Raw genomic sequence first — 17,083 nt, forward strand, 5'->3', positions numbered from 1 at the left:
TAGCTTCGCATCCCTATGCACAAAAGCGTATTTATCTGAGCCTGCTATGGGCGAGAATAATGCAGCTCCTAAGAACCTGAATCTGAGTAGCTTCCAGATGAGCTTCTGAATCCTTCAATCTCAAACACTAGATTTCTAGTCCATAGTTGCTATTTTCTTCATCTTTACTTCTTTTTTTATAAACAGGTGTAACTTGAACTAACTTGTTTGAACGTTTCTAGAAGGTTTACACCCGCCTAGACATCCTCACCTTTTTTTGTTAAGTGGGCTCTCTCACTCTTTGCCTGCACTGATTCATTCATTGAAAGCAACACATGAAGAAACCATTGCATAGATGAATCAACACCAGCAATAGTGTATGCTGCTTTTAAATTCAGCTGTGAGGCTGTAACTAAGATATTGATGTTCATACTTTCTAGGGATGGCTAAAGATTCCTTTCCAGAGAGTTTTAAGGAATAAATCTAGGAGCTCCTAATTTAGGATTGTGAGAATACAGGTAGTAATGGCAGTTTGGGGGAGGGGAGGGTTCGTAAACTTGCAGTAAATGTGTATGATTTCACATGCTGGTTTGAGATGAGGAAAGTACCCAGTTTCAGATAGACCAGATCCTTGCAGGCAGCATTGCTGTGGAGTAGCAAAGCCCATTTATAGCAGGTTCCACCTCAGGCTTGCACCATACACCTACTTTATTCTAGTTCAACTTCATATCTTTCTTCATCAACTGCCGGTACGAAATCATAACAGCAGTTGTACCAGTTCTTGTTGCGAGCTGAGGAACAGCTGAAGTTTAAAAATGCGAATGTTGTAACTTGCACCTTTTCACCTTCATGAAGTGTCCACATTCTCACAGCTGGGCCTGAGACAGCAGCTGCCTCCAAGTTGCTGTACAACTTCATCACACAAAAGTGGGTGTAATTTTTTTGTGAGTTTAACAGGAGTGGTATTGATACATTTGCTTTATTTCCCGAGTTGTGAGTCATTCCGTGTTGAAGATGATATGCATCTTGTGTAGCTATGAATAGAAAAATTGAGAATTGTTTTTTATGATATGCTAGTACAATCCCTGCTCTGCTGTTCCGTATTTTGAGTGCCAAACTTAACCAAAATGTTATCTTCATGGATTATCTTAGCCTCATCTCTGCATGAAAATGGGTATGAATTTCCAGTTTTTGTTTCTGGGTTCTCAGTGAATTCTGGGCCAAAGGTAGAACAGTTGCAGCCACCTACTGACAACTTTTCAGATGCATAAAGCCATTCTGTCTGTCGTCTGACACTCTTCCAGTTTCCTCGGTGGATCACCGTGTTCTTGAATACCTTGATGGGTATTGTCAGCCAATGGAGGAAAGGTGGACAAGCTCACCACGCAGGAAGGGTAGAAATGTAGCAAGTAATGAGCTATCTATCTTCTCCAGCGATCATTTATTTTTAGTGCTTCACTTTCAATCGACATTTGTATCTTCAGTTATTATTTTACCATTCAGTATCTTGAGGTGGTATGAGCAAAAATATATTAATATGTATAATTTACAAGAAATATAGGCTTGTATTGTGCCTTTGTAATTCTCTTCAGCTTCAGTATCTATAAGCTACAAGCAGAAAAACTTCTTCCCTCTTTTGGCGTGTTCTTTACTACATAGTAGCGGATGGCTTCATTAATACTGGCTATTTGAGTCTTCTGGGGCTAACGTTTATGTTTTCCTGGGTGAAAATGCCATAGTATTCTCACCAGACATAAGCACAATGACATATCACTGCACTGCATGCTGTCTCTTAGCTTCTCTCTACACGTGCTTGCATGCTGGAAATTTAGAAATGCTGCTGTATAAATTGCTACATTGTTTACCCAATACAGCTGTTTTTCTGCATCCCTTTTTTGCTTGAAACTCCCATCAACTTGAAAGTTAATGATGGCTTGAAAGGGGGTTTTGGAAGCACAAAGGATGCAGAGAGCAACTCTTCAGTAGTTTACAGGCTGCTGTAAATTGATGTCTTCTCAGCAAAGAAATGTAGCATTTTAGCAGTAACTTCCTAGTGAAAACACTGAGCGTGCTTATCACTTGAGATTTTAAGGAAAAAAGTGTCAGACTGTGTAATTGTATCTCATCTAATTTTGACACTTAACCGGTAATATTCAATGAGGTATGAACCTCAGTTTTAGCTACATGTTCATGATATACCAACCAACGCAGAACTGAAAGGTGAACAGCCATGTTTTAGTATCGCAGCTACACAAGAAATCACAGTTTTCAAGAGGTTCTGTCTTCATTTTGTTTCTTTATCTAACACATTTTCACCGCGGAAGTCTTTTTCTATATAGTTACCTGAGGCTTCCTTTCACCAACCAAAACAGTCTGTAGCCTTCTGCACTGTGAAAGGCAAGCCCTGTGGGGAAACATGGGCTTTGCGCTTGCCCAGCAAATTAGCAGAAATTTCATCCAAGCCATAAAAGCCTCTTATGTCAATCTGTGTCTATGTAATTAAAGCAATGAGGGGTAGGAGCTTCAGGAATAACGAGGTCTCTCTATCCTCTGTTTTACTCTCTCTCTGTACTTCACAGGGATTTAAGAGTTCTTTTTTCAAGGCTCAGCTGTGTCTCTTTAAACCAGTGCAGTCTAAGCATCGTGTGAGATTCAGTTTATGGAGATAGCATTGGAGCATGAAAGAGTTACTTTTGGTAGCAAGGAGTAACGCATGTCCCTGCGGACATGGACACTTGCAAACAAGTCTGATACCGAGAATAAAAAAAACAAGATGGTACCAGTACATCAGACTCTGTACTACAGCAGGTTTTTTAGCTTTTGTCATTTGTATTTTATTTTGTGGGAGAGGAGTTGGGGAATCTCGGATCACATGGGGAATTTTAGAAGTATATCACTCAACAATCATTTTATAAAGTCTAACTTCAAAATGCACTATGATTTATTACAAAAATGTATTTTCTTCTCTTTGCCGACATGGTGGTTCCATTTTGTGATAAGTTAAACTCAGCAGTTAATTTGTTGCACTGCCTAGCTGCATGAATTCATCCAGTGTACATATGTACCTGTGCAGCATTACTTTGGGTTTTGTATTTGAATTTGCAGTATTGATTATTATTTTTGTATTTTACTTTGCCTCTGTTATTGGAATTGTAGTAAACATAATTTATACATATGATTTTACAACTGTTTTGCAACTGAAAAGTCTTCTTTAAATTGTAAAGTTTTATTGATGGATACTCATTAAAATGGTATAAGAATTATATTAACAATTGTTTTGTGTTTTGATGCTCTATGTACATAAATATATGTCTATTTATCTGTTTAATGGTGCTTGTGTCTTGCAATTTTGGATACATTTTAGAATAAAGTTTCATTTTACAAGAATTAGTTGTATTTTCACAAGCTGTGTCAAAAAAAAAAACCCTTTTTTTCCATGAATAACTAAGGTTATGGAAGAAACGTATGAATCTCTAAAACATTTATAACTTCAGGCAGTAATACGTTTGTCTCAAGAATATAGAAGTATACAGTCTACAAAGATGCATAGCTATACTGTAGTTGATTTACTGCAGAAACTGACATCTGTATTTAAAACATTACCAGAAAGATCCGTTTTGGAGGCGTGTCCTACAGCTGCTGACTCCATTGGTAAGAAAAGATCTGTGAAGGTGTTAACGTTGTCACCATTACCACATTAGCCTGTTACTTTCCAAGGAACACTAAAGCTCTCCAGTCGTGCATACATCTATTTAAATACAGAAAGAATTTTAGTAGAAACCCAAAACCCAATTCTAGATTACAGGCTTCTGTGAAATTCTGGTTCTTAATCAGACCTCCTTTGCTACCCCCTTGTTCCATACAATTTCTCAGAATAAATTCTAACTTGGATGAAATGCAGGTCTGGAGCAGTTACGCTATTAGTCGAGGGGGCTGCTAGCCGTCTACGTGCTGTACAATTGAATAGTACTTCTTGCGCGCTCTAATGGCTCTACTTTACAGAAGATTTATTCACATCTAATACTGAGCTCATCTTTTATTAATAAAGTGCCTGACCTCTTCCTGCACAATTCCTCTATAGGCATTGCGCTGTGTCTTGTTCTTCACAGTGCTCGTGAGATACGCTGTTGTGCTACACAAAGCTTTTTAATTTACGTTGCTTCTATCAAATGCATGTTATTAGGAGATGATAACCTAATATCCATTCTGTTTTTTCTTTGTAAATGTATTTAAAACAGTACTGCACCTATTGTTGTTGGTTTTGCTATTTCAGTTCAGCAGGAGAAGCCTCAAGCCATTGAGTGCAAACCATTTATTGACAAAAACTTTTTAAAACTGCATTAGCAAGCAACAGTTCTGAAGGGACGTCAGTTTCTTAGTCGGTTAAGCAAACTTAAAGTTGAGCTCACTCTAATTCACCACTAGTTCTCATTTCAAAAGAACAATTTCACCAAAGACGGTGGCTGAGTGATGCATGGGTTTGGATGTAAGGCCTCCGACGGCCTTTGACCATTTGTTTCTCTTGGCACAGTGGGCATCAGTAAAGAGAAATCCGATGGTTCACAAAGGTGCTTCCCAGAGACTGCTTTACCCACGTAGTGTTGGTCCAGCTACCTTCATCTGGTGGTGATGCCAGAGGTGCTGATATAGCTACTGTGCCACAAAAGGTACTTTTCAACTGGGAAACCATTGAAAACCACAGATCTCCTCTGTGAACTTGGGCCAGTAACTTAACTTCTCTAATTTTTCAGCTGTGAAAGGAGAACAATACTGACCTTGCAGGTATTTTCTGAGGACAAATACACTGAAGGCTGTAAAATACTCAGTTACTCTATGGAGACTGTGTAAGAAGCTAAAGGAGTATAAGGGATTGCAGAGAAAGGAGTTGCTGAAGCCAACTGGAAGACAGGCATTAGAGTGTTACCTCAGCAGACAGGGTCCAAGAAGAGGAGCTGCAGGGCAGGAGAAATGCAGCTTACGAAAGCAGAGGCTCTTTGGGGAAAAAGGCATTTAAGGCTGCGAGTTCCCTCACCTCTCTCTCCAGGTGTGTTTGCCAAGTGTCCAAAGCAGTGGAAGCTATGTGCATTGCTCGTTTGGATCCTGGGTGGCCATTCCTGTCCTTGAAGGGCAGCTCCTACTTTCAACGGACATATTTCAGATTACATCCTTCCCTTAGAAATCAAGAGGTATGTACAGCTCTGAGGTGTGTTTTTCAAACACCAGTTTTCCCTAGCCCAACAGAAACGAGAGAAGTTACCTTTTCTGTTTCTCTAAAACTCCTCCACATGGCCTGAGAGGTCTGCTGACCTCTCACCCCAAGCATGTACTCCTCCACATGCTTCAGAAAGTTTTAGATGTGAGCAGATTTAGATTTTACTTTTACCTCTCTGTGATACTAACAGCTCTGTAGCTCCTAATCTCACAGCAAACAACAGATATATTATGGGTCAAACGCCTGATCACTGGGACTATATTAAATGGAGGTGAAAGCTACCTGTGAAAGAACAACAAACAAGCATTGTCTTAGAGAAAGCCTGGTCAAGGAGCATGACGTGGTAAACCTGAAAACAAATTTACAAATTACTGGCCTAGGCAGGCAAAACACAAGTTAATTTTTTTTAAATAGAAAAATGTTCAGTTCTGTTTAAAGACTCTTCCTTCTAAGATCTAGGATCCATGATGTGAGAAGTTGATACTCGAGGTTTTGTCATCTGGATTGAGCAGACGAGGAAAGAGAAAATAGTGGCTGCATACTGTTTACAAACCCTGTTCAGGTAGCAAGACTGAGGTATGCCACTGCCACTTCCAAGAGAGTATGTTTCTTTCCTTCACAGAAGCCAGTCAAAGAAGGAAGGAGAAATCAGAACAAACTTTTTTTCTGAAGCAACAGAATAGAAATAAATCTAGGGAATAGCACAGCATGCTGATTTTCAGAGCCAGTATCCTCTGGAATGTAACTAGTGTGATGGTACAGCCATGCTGTTGCTTGCTAAAAGAGTATGTGACAAAGAAACAGAGATCTTGCTATAGTGCAATGATAGTAACAGACCATGTGGGAAGAAAATCCCTACTGCACTGAGAAACTCTATCTTGGTGAGGCAGGTTGGTTAAAATTCAAATTTTCCCAGCTGTTATGGGTTAAAGCTAGATCTTTAACAATGTTTAAATGAACAAGCATTCATGATATAAATTCATTTATGTATGCTTTTAATAAATATGGGAAGCCTGTCATTGGAATAGTGGGTAACAGGTCGTAGCTAGATGATAAAGTGAAAAGGCTGTAGGAAAGGCTACAGAAAACAGTCTTCCTGCTCTGTTGAAAACCATGCTATTTACAATACTCGGGGCGGGGGGGTGGGCGGAGAATAGCACGGAGACAAATACAAGCTTTGCAGTCCTTCTTTAAAGACCATTTACAAGTTACACACTCTGCTGTGTTGAAGCAACAAGTCTGCTCCACCGACCAGCCCTGCCTTAACAGCTGGCAAGCACCTCCAAACTCCCTCTTCACGTGGTTGAGCCTTCAATAGTAATAACGATGTATCCATGGCAATAGCCAAACGTTGACCTTCCTCACTGATTCAAAAGCGATTGCTCTGCTCTTCCTCAGCAGCGCTTACATTTTCATAGTTCGCAAGAGCAGCAGTACCTTACCAGCCATGTGAGGAGGAGGATAAGGGGAGCAGCTCTCTATGAGGTCTCCAGTTATTAACTCCATTGTGAATACAGCCCTCGTTTGGATCCTGGGGCCATGGCCGCTGAGGTAGGTGTCAAAATGTCCGCACCGGCAGCGGTTCACCAGGCTGCTGCACCTCCCTACCGTGCTCACCAGCATCTGGGGACGGCCATGTGCCTTCCCAAGGCCCATCTGCCGGGCTGTCGAGGCGGTGACAACATGAGCAAGCAAGACTTCAAAAAAAGAAAAAAAAAAACCACAATCTGAGCCGGATTATAAATATTTCAGAAGCGATGCGCACGCCAAAACCCGCCAGCAGCACCAGCACCGGCTCTCGGCGGCCGCGCCATGGTGGCGGCTGACGCCAGGCCGTGGGGCAGCCGGGGAGGTCCCGGGGCAGGAGCCGCGGGGGATGGAAACGGGCAGCCGGCGGTAAAAACGGGCCACAGCCTTGCCGCCACCCTCCCCTCCCCTGCGGGGCCCGCGTTTGCTCCGGCACCCGCTCCCCCTCAGCCCGGCGGCTCCTTCCCGCCTCCCCGCAGCGGCGCGGCCCCGGCCCGGCCCCAGAGGAGGCGATTCCACCCCAGCCCCGGGCGTTGGGGCGGGACCGGCCCGCCTCAGCCCATTAGGCAGCGGCGGGGCCGGGCCGGGCCAGGGCTGCCCCTCCGTGCCCGGAGGAGTCTCGGCGGCCGCTGCCGCCCTCACCCCGCACCCATGGAGCGGCGCGGGGCGGCGGCGGGCGGCGATGTCTGCATGTGCCAGACCGTCTTCCCGGCCCACGCCAACCACCGCGGGGAGCTGGGCGCCGGGCAGCTCCTCAAGTGGATGGACGCCACCGCCTGCCTCGCAGGTAGAGGGGCGGCAGCGGCCCGGCCGGCCGGCGGGCGCCGCGGGGCAGCGGGTGAGGGCGGGCGGGGGAGCCTCCCCTCAGGGCGGCGGGGAGAGGCGCCCCGGCAGCCGTTGTGGCCCCCCCTCCCCTCAGAAATGCGCCTTAAACTCGTCGCCTGAGTGGGGACAGCGTCTCCTTTCCTGAAAACCGGTAACCCCCTGCCGATATTTGCCGATGACAGGCGAGGAGGAGGAGAAATTTTGCCTCCGGAGAACTGGGGGGCTGGAGGGAAGATTTCAGCCGGGGAGAGTGCGTGAGATTCGAGGGTTCAGACTGGGAACAGGCATCAAGGGAGTGAGAAAGCTTGTGGGGCTGGAGAGGAGTGTCACGTCTCAGGGGAGAGCCAAGAAGGGGGTCATGGGGGCGGTTAGGAAGGGGAGAATTAAAAAAGAGAGCAGCGGAGGGAAAAAAGGGATGGAGAAAAGAGAAATACTAGAAGAAAGAAAAGTACCAATTTAAGAATACTGGTGCATGGGTGGAAAAAAAAACAACCACACAAGTTCAACCAGCGTGCAGAGCATTCTGTGTCTGGTGTAACTCGGCTTCGAAAACTTTTTACATCTCCTCAGCTAACTTCTGGAAGTGAAAGCCGCATCTAAAGCACTAAGAAAACCCCAGGCTCTGCCATCTCTGCTGTCAGTGAACTCCGTTTCCAAGTACAGCTGCATACATTAGCAGTCCATAATGAGCCTTGCAGAGAATAGCGGGTATATTTGGGGAACTCATGTCTGGATGGCGTCTCCATGCGACGCGGTGACCGTGGCACGCTCGCTGCGTAGGTGTGTGCCGCACTCGGTGCAGCTTTACGTAATTTGCTCTTCCTATATGGAAAGAGTTGGGATTCTGGAGAACTTTTCCCACACACTAACCCGAAAACTACCTAGCATGTAGCAACTTCCCAATATGATCACACTTTTTTTTTTTTAAATTTGTTCTAGCACGAAGGAGTCATTTGATTTCAGCTCTTGAGTGATTTACCCCTTAACAGTGCTCTTTGTGGAGAGACTCTCAGCTGATCTCAGCAACCCCTGAACTCCTCAAGTCCCTGCTCTGAAGTGGCAGAGCCCCAGCGGCTACAATAGTTTGTCCCTGCCCCCTGGACCTCGGTTAAGCTGTGATGAACTTCATCAGCTGCGAATCTGCCACCAGAGCTCACTTTCATAATTGCTTTTGCTTGGTTAGGCTTAGGGCAGCAGCAGTCATTCATGCCTCAGGGCTAATCCTGTCGCACACAAAGGACTTTTAACATCTTTCTTTGCTTTGCTTTTTGTGTCACGGCAAACTCAACATGCCAGGCAGGGATTTGTTTGGATTTACTATCTATCACCCGTGTTAGGGCCAGCTGGTGCAGTTGCAAGGGCCTGGGCTTTGCACCTTCCTCATTTTATATCCTGCTGCTTTAGATGTGATCCACCTGGCTGCTTCCTCACTTTTGAGGTTATTTATGACTATCACCATCTTACTCATCACCTTGCATTACCTGTCACAGCGGTGACTCCAGCCTTTTAGTTACCAGTGACCTCTTCATCGCAGTTTGCTGTGTTTCTGATAAGTGCCTTCATGTGGTTTACCCTCATATTTTCAAAGGGAACTCCTCAGACACTGATACAACACCATCCTCTAATTCCTCCAAGCTTTTTCTTGTGATGCTCACTAAAAATATTGGGCTGCTTGGGAGTGAGAACTCCTGCCTGTTGTGCAGTGCTATTTTCTAGGTTTCCTGTTAGTCCCGTTTTTTGCCGCTGTCACTTGGGAAATTTTTTCGAGCAGGGGTTCCCTATGTTTATACAGCTCCTAGTATGGTGGAGATTTAGCCTCTGACTTGGAACTCTAGGTGCTATGGTCAAATAAATAATAAATCACAATAACTTGCTGTAAAAAGATAACTGTTCGGCTATTAAATATTAACAGTAAAGAAGATGTTTACCTTTTCCAGGTTAACTTTCATAATTAATACAAATAGGGTGCATTACTTTTCATAACCAAATGCATCCTAGGGAGATGAACACAGTTCAAATTTTGGTAAAAGTATTTTACAATAAGTAAATACTTGGTTTTGATTTTTTAAATCTTGTTTGTATTTGTTTTTATTTAATTCCTGCGTTTTTATTACAGCACTGAGGGCATGTACTTACCTGCTTTCCACTGCTGTGACCATGCTAATAAGCCGGTAGATCTTTCTCCTGTGTCTGAGAATCCTCAACTGACATAAAACTTCCACGCTGGTTTAACATAGCCAACATTCACAGCATCCTGTTTTGAGGGAGATTGCTGAGATTTCTGTAGGCTTATTAATGCTTTGTGACTCTTTTTGTCCTGCAACATGCTTGTTTGCTCTCTCTTACCAGAATGTTCACTTTTAGAGAAAGATCTTAAATAGAGCTTTTCAAACTCAGTAGGATCATTATCATCGCTATCATCAGTCTCATCTCCTGACAGTACCCTTATTTCATAGTAAATATTAACTTTAATCTTATTTAGCTTCTTTTTTCCTAAGACTTGCATTAGGGTGATCAGAAGAAGAACTGGGATCTCCTGTGTTTCATCTCTGTCTCTCATGCACACGTATATAAGTGAATAGCTTGCTGCAAATGCAGTGTGGTAATTGTGTGTCCCTGTGTCTCTTTTGAAGCTGAGAAACATGCTGGTGTGTCTTGCGTGACAGCGTCTATGGATGACATTCAGTTTGAAGAGGCTGCCAGGTACAAAACCAGCTAACAACAGACATGTTTTCATTCTAGAGATTCTTATTTGGCAGAGATAAACTGGGGCATTATAAAATCTGAGCTAGCAGGCCAATGAACTCCCCAGAGTCACAGGGTTAAGTCTCAAAATTGCTCTTTTCTATCATCTGTGATAGCCTGACCCACCTAGAAAACAGATCAATTTCACAGGTCAAAAATAAACTGTAGTTACTTTGACTTGGCAACCTAGATGCCAGGTGAGAAATATTGCCCAGTGATCTTTGGCTCTAGTTAAAGTGAATGCTACAGGCCATTACTTATCTCTGGTAAATAAGGAATACATACCTATAAGAGTTATTGAATGAATTTTTTATTGTTGTAAGTGCTCTTTCAGTTTATTTCTCACCATCTCTTTCTTTCAGCTCTTTTAAAAAAATGTGTTCATGTAACAAAACAGAAAAGTTTTGCATTTGTGATCACTGAATAATGACTGAGTCTACAAGATAACACAGGACTTAATTCTTGTTTTAACCATTTTTCATGATTTTCCAACACTGTAAGAGGAAATAGCACGTTTATTCCTAAACCATACCTTTACAGAAACTGAAAGCCATTACTTTGTGGTTTTTGTGTGTTTTTACACCTTGCTATCTGGAAACTAATGAGTGCTTAGATGGGATGGACCTGGTTGCACAGACCAACGCACATGCAGTTGTCCTGACTGTGAACCAAGCAACATTGGCTGTCAGATGTACAGCTGATGGCAATTTAAAACTGTTTGCAGTACACAAGTGTAAAATAAGCATCCACTCACACTTCTGAACAGCAGATTTTTAGAGCAGTGACCATTAGGGTGAGAACTTGAACCAGTAACAGAGACGTGAACATGTCTAGATTCATACTGAATCTAGAACTCAGGAGAATTTCTTGGTCTGTTTTACAAAATTAGTTTTAAAGTGTTTGTCCTGCCTGTAATTGTTCTGTGTTTTTAATTTTGCTCTTAGGAAAAAATCCTGTCTATGAAACCTGTAATCAAAGAGTCCTACAAATGAAGTCAGGGTAATGCTTTTCTTTCGGGCATAATACTTCAGTAGCTTCAGAGCAATTTTCTCTCATTTCTGAGAGCAGAACAGAGCTTCTAAAATCTAATGAAAATACTTTTCCTTCCAAATTTGTTTCTAAGTATGTCTCTAGTTCTTCTTCCACTTGTGGTGCCAATGTTTCATTTTTAACAAGAATGTAGGGTACAAGTGTAGTAACTGTGAAGTGGTTTCAGGAATTATTTTTCAGCCTCAGGCCATCCCTACCATCCTATTTGTAGCTTATGTGTAATTTCCTAAATTTTGCCAGTTCTTGTTGATTATACAAACATCTTGCATAAATAAGAGAGCTCTTGTATCTCACTCTAGAAAATTAAAAAGATGTTTTCTAAGTTACCTGCTGTAAGGTTTCATTTACCTAACTCAGGTTGCCAAATGTTCTGTAAGGATTAACTCTTCTGTGCATATTTCTTTTCAGTTGACATGGAAACAGAGATTTCCACAAATCTATATATTGCAAAATTCAGTTTTGTGCCATGATAACAAATAAATCCCTCTCCCTTGTCTTTTAATATGCAGCAGTTCAGTGGTAGTAAGAACATCTGATTTTAAATTACATTTGTTTAAATTTTGCTAGTGCTCCATATGCGAATCATACTCGGTTCATTCTGATATATTTCAAAAGCTTTCTGCCAGTTACAAGTGAAAGTGTGGTGTTCTGTGACTTCTGCCCTTATGTATCTATTTAAATGCCCAAGCTGATCAGCATTATTGGCTTAAATAAATCAGTTTGTCCAAAGTCAGAATACGTGATACAATTTCATTTTGAAACAGCTCCCAAAAGTATGTGGAAAGGCGTTTCCCTATTGTACTGTCTGACCACCTGAGTTCTGACATCTTTATTTTCTGGTATGGCCGTGGACCCCAGAGGACTGCATTTTCCTACAATGAAATGTGAGTCCAGCTGCAAAGACTGCCTGGAGCACCAGGGAGATGTCTGTCAGTCAGGGTGTCTAACGCCTGTGAAGTCCAAACCCTTATTGCGGGACGGGCATCTCGGGCTGAGTGAGATCACGTCCAGCTTTGTCCTGTCGTTCTCACCTTGCAGTTTCCTCAAAGGCGGGCAGACCCAGACTTACCTCTCTCAACCTTTCTTACGCAATGTTCTCACACAGAGGAAGAGAGGTCACCAGGGAGGTGTCACTGACAAAGGTGAAATAATCAACCTTTGTACAGAAGAACAGCGCTCGGCGTAAGCCTGAGGTAAAGACCTCTGCAATCCCTGCTGGGAGCTCGTGGACAATCCGGCATCATGATGTTCTTCACAGGGACCATGACATCCTCTGCAAGCATCTGTAGAGACTCTGGACTCTCCCTCTTTTAAGGATAGCCTCACACTTACTATCAGTATGTGTCGTGTTCAGTCATAGGGTTTATCTAAGGAATATATTCTGTCTTTTTTCACCTTGTACTTGTCATTACCTCTACTGCTGTGTTACTGTAATCCTCTTGGGAGTTTTGTGACAGATACAGAGTCTTCAGAGCTGTTTCAGGGTACTTGACTGAGTTCTGTCTCTAAGCTTTCTAAAGCCTTTTTACAAGACCGTAATGTTAACTTCTTTTCCAAGTTTAAACATAAATGTTGTGTTATTGTTCTGAACGCATTCTTCTTTTTGTAAATGAGCTGGTGGTTCCCTTAGCTGTGCAGTTTAGAACTATCACATTAGCGATTGTGCTTTTTCTTTGCAATGAATGATGGAAAAACTCCTTCTGAATATGTTCTTCAAAAGCTAATGAGGACTGTTTATCTGCAGATGGTCTTAATTCTTTCCTCTAACCATTTTTCCCCCTTGTCTACTCAAAGACTTCCACTTGTGTTCTTGAATGTGAACAAGAAAGAGGAAGTTTCTGTGTAGTTGGTTGTTCCTGTCTGGTAGTGTAAAGGAACAGATTTCCTATTCCCCATTCTAGTGTCTGGCAACAATTTGTTTGAGGTTATGACACTGAGAGAAGCAATTTAAGAAAAGCCTTACCTTTAAATGTCAAAACCTTATTCATTAAATTAGGAAGAAATTACAAAGAAATTTTTTTTTTATGAACTGGGGTCATAACTGTGCCAAATCCTTAGCTGTAAATGCCTATTTCATAGGTACTCAAGTGGTCTGAGTTATATTTTGCAGTCTCGGATGTAGCTAGCTGCACTTTGCCTGCTCTTTGACTGATCTTTAGCAGTTGTAAGTCACTCTAAATTCCCTGAAGGCAGTGGCTTGATGCCCAGTCATTTTGGCTGTGGTTCTGTCTTACTATGCACATCATGTCCTTTTACTGCTCTGCTCAATAAGACAACTTTAGGGGAAACTGCCTTCTTTTAACCCTTTCAGCATTGCCTTGTGTTAGGATATCAGGGGTTTGAAAACAAGAGTTACTCTTGTTATCAACACATAACAGGTTCTTTAGAAATTCCAAAAGGAAAGAAATTATTTTCTCATTTAAATTCGATTCTATGTATGTAAAAAGATACACTTCTGTTTAGGTATTCCATGCAGGTCAATGGGAAAGAGCAGTTGTTCAGAGGTGTGTCTGTTAGGACAGAAGGGACACGCTGCAGCCCTGTTCTTGGCCAAAACTTGGAAAGTGAGCTCTTTCCCTGTCCTTCAAAGATGTCAAAGAGCACTTTTTGTCCTGGGATTGTTTCCTCACGTGCGTGTATCTGTATGCTAGAGAAAGGACACAGAGTATATCTTGTGTGGTTTTGCAGCTAGATATACTCAGAGATTTGGTGTAACTCACAGCAAGATGTGCCTTTGAACAAAAGCAGAATCTAGGCCAAAATTTCTTGGGGGACCTGGGGCCCAGAGCACACCTGACGTCATACAGACATCAGCAAGGAGAAGGAATGCTAGTATTAAGCTTACGCAGTTTTCTGAGTGACTACAGTCGTTACTGAGCGTGAATGAAGTCTGACTGATGAATAACAGTGCTAAACCTTTTTCAGTGCATTTTCAGTACAGTATGGAAGACACAGACTAATTAATGAGATTTCCTTCACTATTATTAGGAATACCTAGAGAGGCAGGTTCAAACTCTTATTAAGCTGCATGATTATGTACCATAAGATTTTATTCTTCTTAACAGGGTTGGACAAATTATTACCATCAAAGCAAAGGTGAACAGAGCCTTCAAAACCAGCATGGAGGTAAGAGATCATCGCTCTTATGCCTAATGATATTTAATGAATAGAGGAGAGTGGGAGGAGTAAAGGAATGCAACATGAGTCCGGTCGTATTTGTTTCAGAAGCAGTTATCTAGACAATAACACTGCCTAATGAAACTCTGGTTTCGTAATGACTATTATAATTGCATTTCCTGTAAAATAATCTGTGTCAAAATAGAAACTGGACCCTTGAAGACTTAAAATCTTTGGCAGGTGTAATGGACAGGATGGGATAGGTGGTGTTGGTCCAGACCAAAGCTATTGACCTTTAAGCAGCCTTTGGATCAGAGCTAGGATCCACTGAGTAGGTGGAGTTCTAAGTATTTTTGAAACTTCTCATACAAAAATATTTATCTCAGGTGTATGCGTGTTCTTACTCTTCATATTGTACCAAGTAAGCAATGCATTGCCCAATCGCTTACTTGAAATCAGAACTGAACCTTAAGGGTACTTTTCTCTGCTTTGTGCCCAAGTCCAATTCTCATTAACATTAATGGGAGTGATGCATCTCACAGAGAATGTATTCCAAAAGGTTCTGAAACTTAGAAAAAAATCAGAAGCTTTGAGGTGTGTCAGGCCTGCCTCACAGGATCAAATACAGTGTTTCACCTTGAAGTGTTTCATTGTTTTACACATTTATACTGACTTTTATTGCTCATACAGATCCTAGAAAGATTCAGATGAGGACTCCAAATGGCATACAAATAAATGGAAAGAGATATCCATACAACTAAATCTAAGTGTCTTTCCTATTTTTTATTTTACCCTACAAGTGATGCTAAACATGCATACACAGTTGTTGTACTAAAGAGCTTTTCAGAGCTCAGCAAATATTGTGATGTCCTTATGTGTCCAGAGATGTACCAGTGATAACAGAGCAGGTTTTTTACTTTTTTCTTTTAGATTTAAGAGGCTGGATGTGATTCATTTGATAAACACTGCACTGTGTTGTCTCAACTCAACTGACAATGATGTAAATACCTTTTTTGTCTCCTTCCTCTGTTACGTCCTCCCTTGTAGGTTGGCATCAAGGTTACAGTACAGGATGTTTTGACTAATGTTGAAAAAATTGTGAGTGTGGCATATGCAACATATGTGGCCAAACCAGTTGGTGCTGGAAAGGTATTCTTCTTGTTTTCTTCCACGCTTGAAGTTACTGGGACTGAGCGTCCGTGAAATAACCCAACTTTTCTGTTTGCAAAACATAGGAAAATGTTCATAACTGCTTATTCTGATCAGTAATAGGAAAACAGCATGAAGTCCAGACTATATGGAGATTTTTTTTTTTTCCACATCTCTGCTCTGAAATTTTTAGGCTTTTTTTATTGTTTCCAATTTCTCGTGCACATTTGCTAGTAATAGAACTGGTGTCTTTGTAAGGGCTGCAATATTGACAGAGGCAAGCACTGGAAGAGAGATCCCCGTGAGTCTGCATGATCTCTCTCCTTTTCAGAAACTGATCTATATACATCTTGAAACCTGCAAGGGTGTTGGGAGTGGGGTTTCTTTATCCTTCACTCCCCCTTTTGAGGAGGTTGTTCAGGCATCACTATTCAGATAGAAGACATTATTTTTAAGCTGGTTTCCAATCTAAAATAATTCTTTGCCATTTAGTTAATTACTTTTACATGTCAATGTTGTTTCTTCTCCCCAGTGAGAGATACCTCCCCGGAGGTATTTAGAAATCAGTCACAGTGCTGTTTGGCCTTCACATTGCTGTGCCAAACAGGCACAGTTCTTTTAAATTTTTCATACCAGAAAGGCCAAATATTTCTCAGTTCCTCTTAATAAACTCCCTTTGTATGTAGTATTCTACTTGCGTGAACCTGAGTGACTAGAATCATATATCTGACTTTTCTGTCTCATTGAATGTGTTATGGCAGTGCATCTGCCTTTTTAACATCCACTGCAGATTGGCAGAGAGCAGTCATCCCATGAGCAATGAATGTATCCAATCATTTCTGCTTTCTCTTCTGATATATTACAGTTTGCAGAAGAAACAGATCAGAACAGTTTTACCAAAACTAGAGTCCAGCTTGTGTCTGAAGGGTTAATGGCTAAATTGGTTAACCTGACCGCACTAAAATAGTATAGAGTAAGGATTTATTATTGGTTTGATATCATATCCGTGGCATCAACCTATTTACCTTTTGCCCATATTTCCAGGGAGGTTAATTCAGGATTGAACTGGTGATGATTAACTAAGATTAGGCTTAAGACAGGAATGCCCCAGAGGGAGTTTGAGACTTCAGTTCAAATTCCATCACAAATTAAAGTCTTGGAGAAATTAAAGAACATTTTTTTCAAATCCACTTTTCTGAACAGCTGTTGCTAAAGTTGTGCAGAGAGCGACAGTATGCACTCACCATCTTAATCTTTTAGCTGGGCCATCTGGAAAAAGCTAGGAGGCTCTTGAGGAGGGCCAGAAAGGAGGCAAGGAAACGAAGAGAGTTTGAGTGAAGACCCAAAGGCTGAGAAATATTAGGAGCACCACTGCAGGACACAAAATGTTGAATTCGTCTGTGTTGCAGTGCCTGTGCATTTAAGGTTTCTGAGGATAGACCTTGTAGACAAGTCACACAAGTGACTGTTCAGTGGCAC

At 41.9% G+C, this 17,083-nt stretch overlaps 1 protein-coding gene across 1 annotated transcript in view; it reads left to right on the plus strand.

Annotated features, from left to right (window-relative positions):
• Nucleotides 1-4,236: 4,236 nt before the first annotated feature.
• Nucleotides 4,237-17,083, plus strand: part of ACOT12 (acyl-CoA thioesterase 12) — a 35,009-nt gene continuing 22,162 nt past the window's right edge. The window contains exons 1-4 of the mRNA XM_075136973.1: nucleotides 4,237-7,505; nucleotides 10,177-10,246; nucleotides 14,404-14,464; nucleotides 15,503-15,604. Of these exons, the coding sequence (XP_074993074.1) occupies nucleotides 7,004-7,505; nucleotides 10,177-10,246; nucleotides 14,404-14,464; nucleotides 15,503-15,604 (735 nt within the window). The 5' untranslated portion in view covers nucleotides 4,237-7,003. The remainder of the gene's footprint in view (nucleotides 7,506-10,176; nucleotides 10,247-14,403; nucleotides 14,465-15,502; nucleotides 15,605-17,083) is intronic.

This window comes from Calonectris borealis, chromosome Z, assembly GCF_964195595.1.
Source record: "Calonectris borealis chromosome Z, bCalBor7.hap1.2, whole genome shotgun sequence".
NCBI lineage: Eukaryota > Metazoa > Chordata > Aves > Procellariiformes > Procellariidae > Calonectris > Calonectris borealis.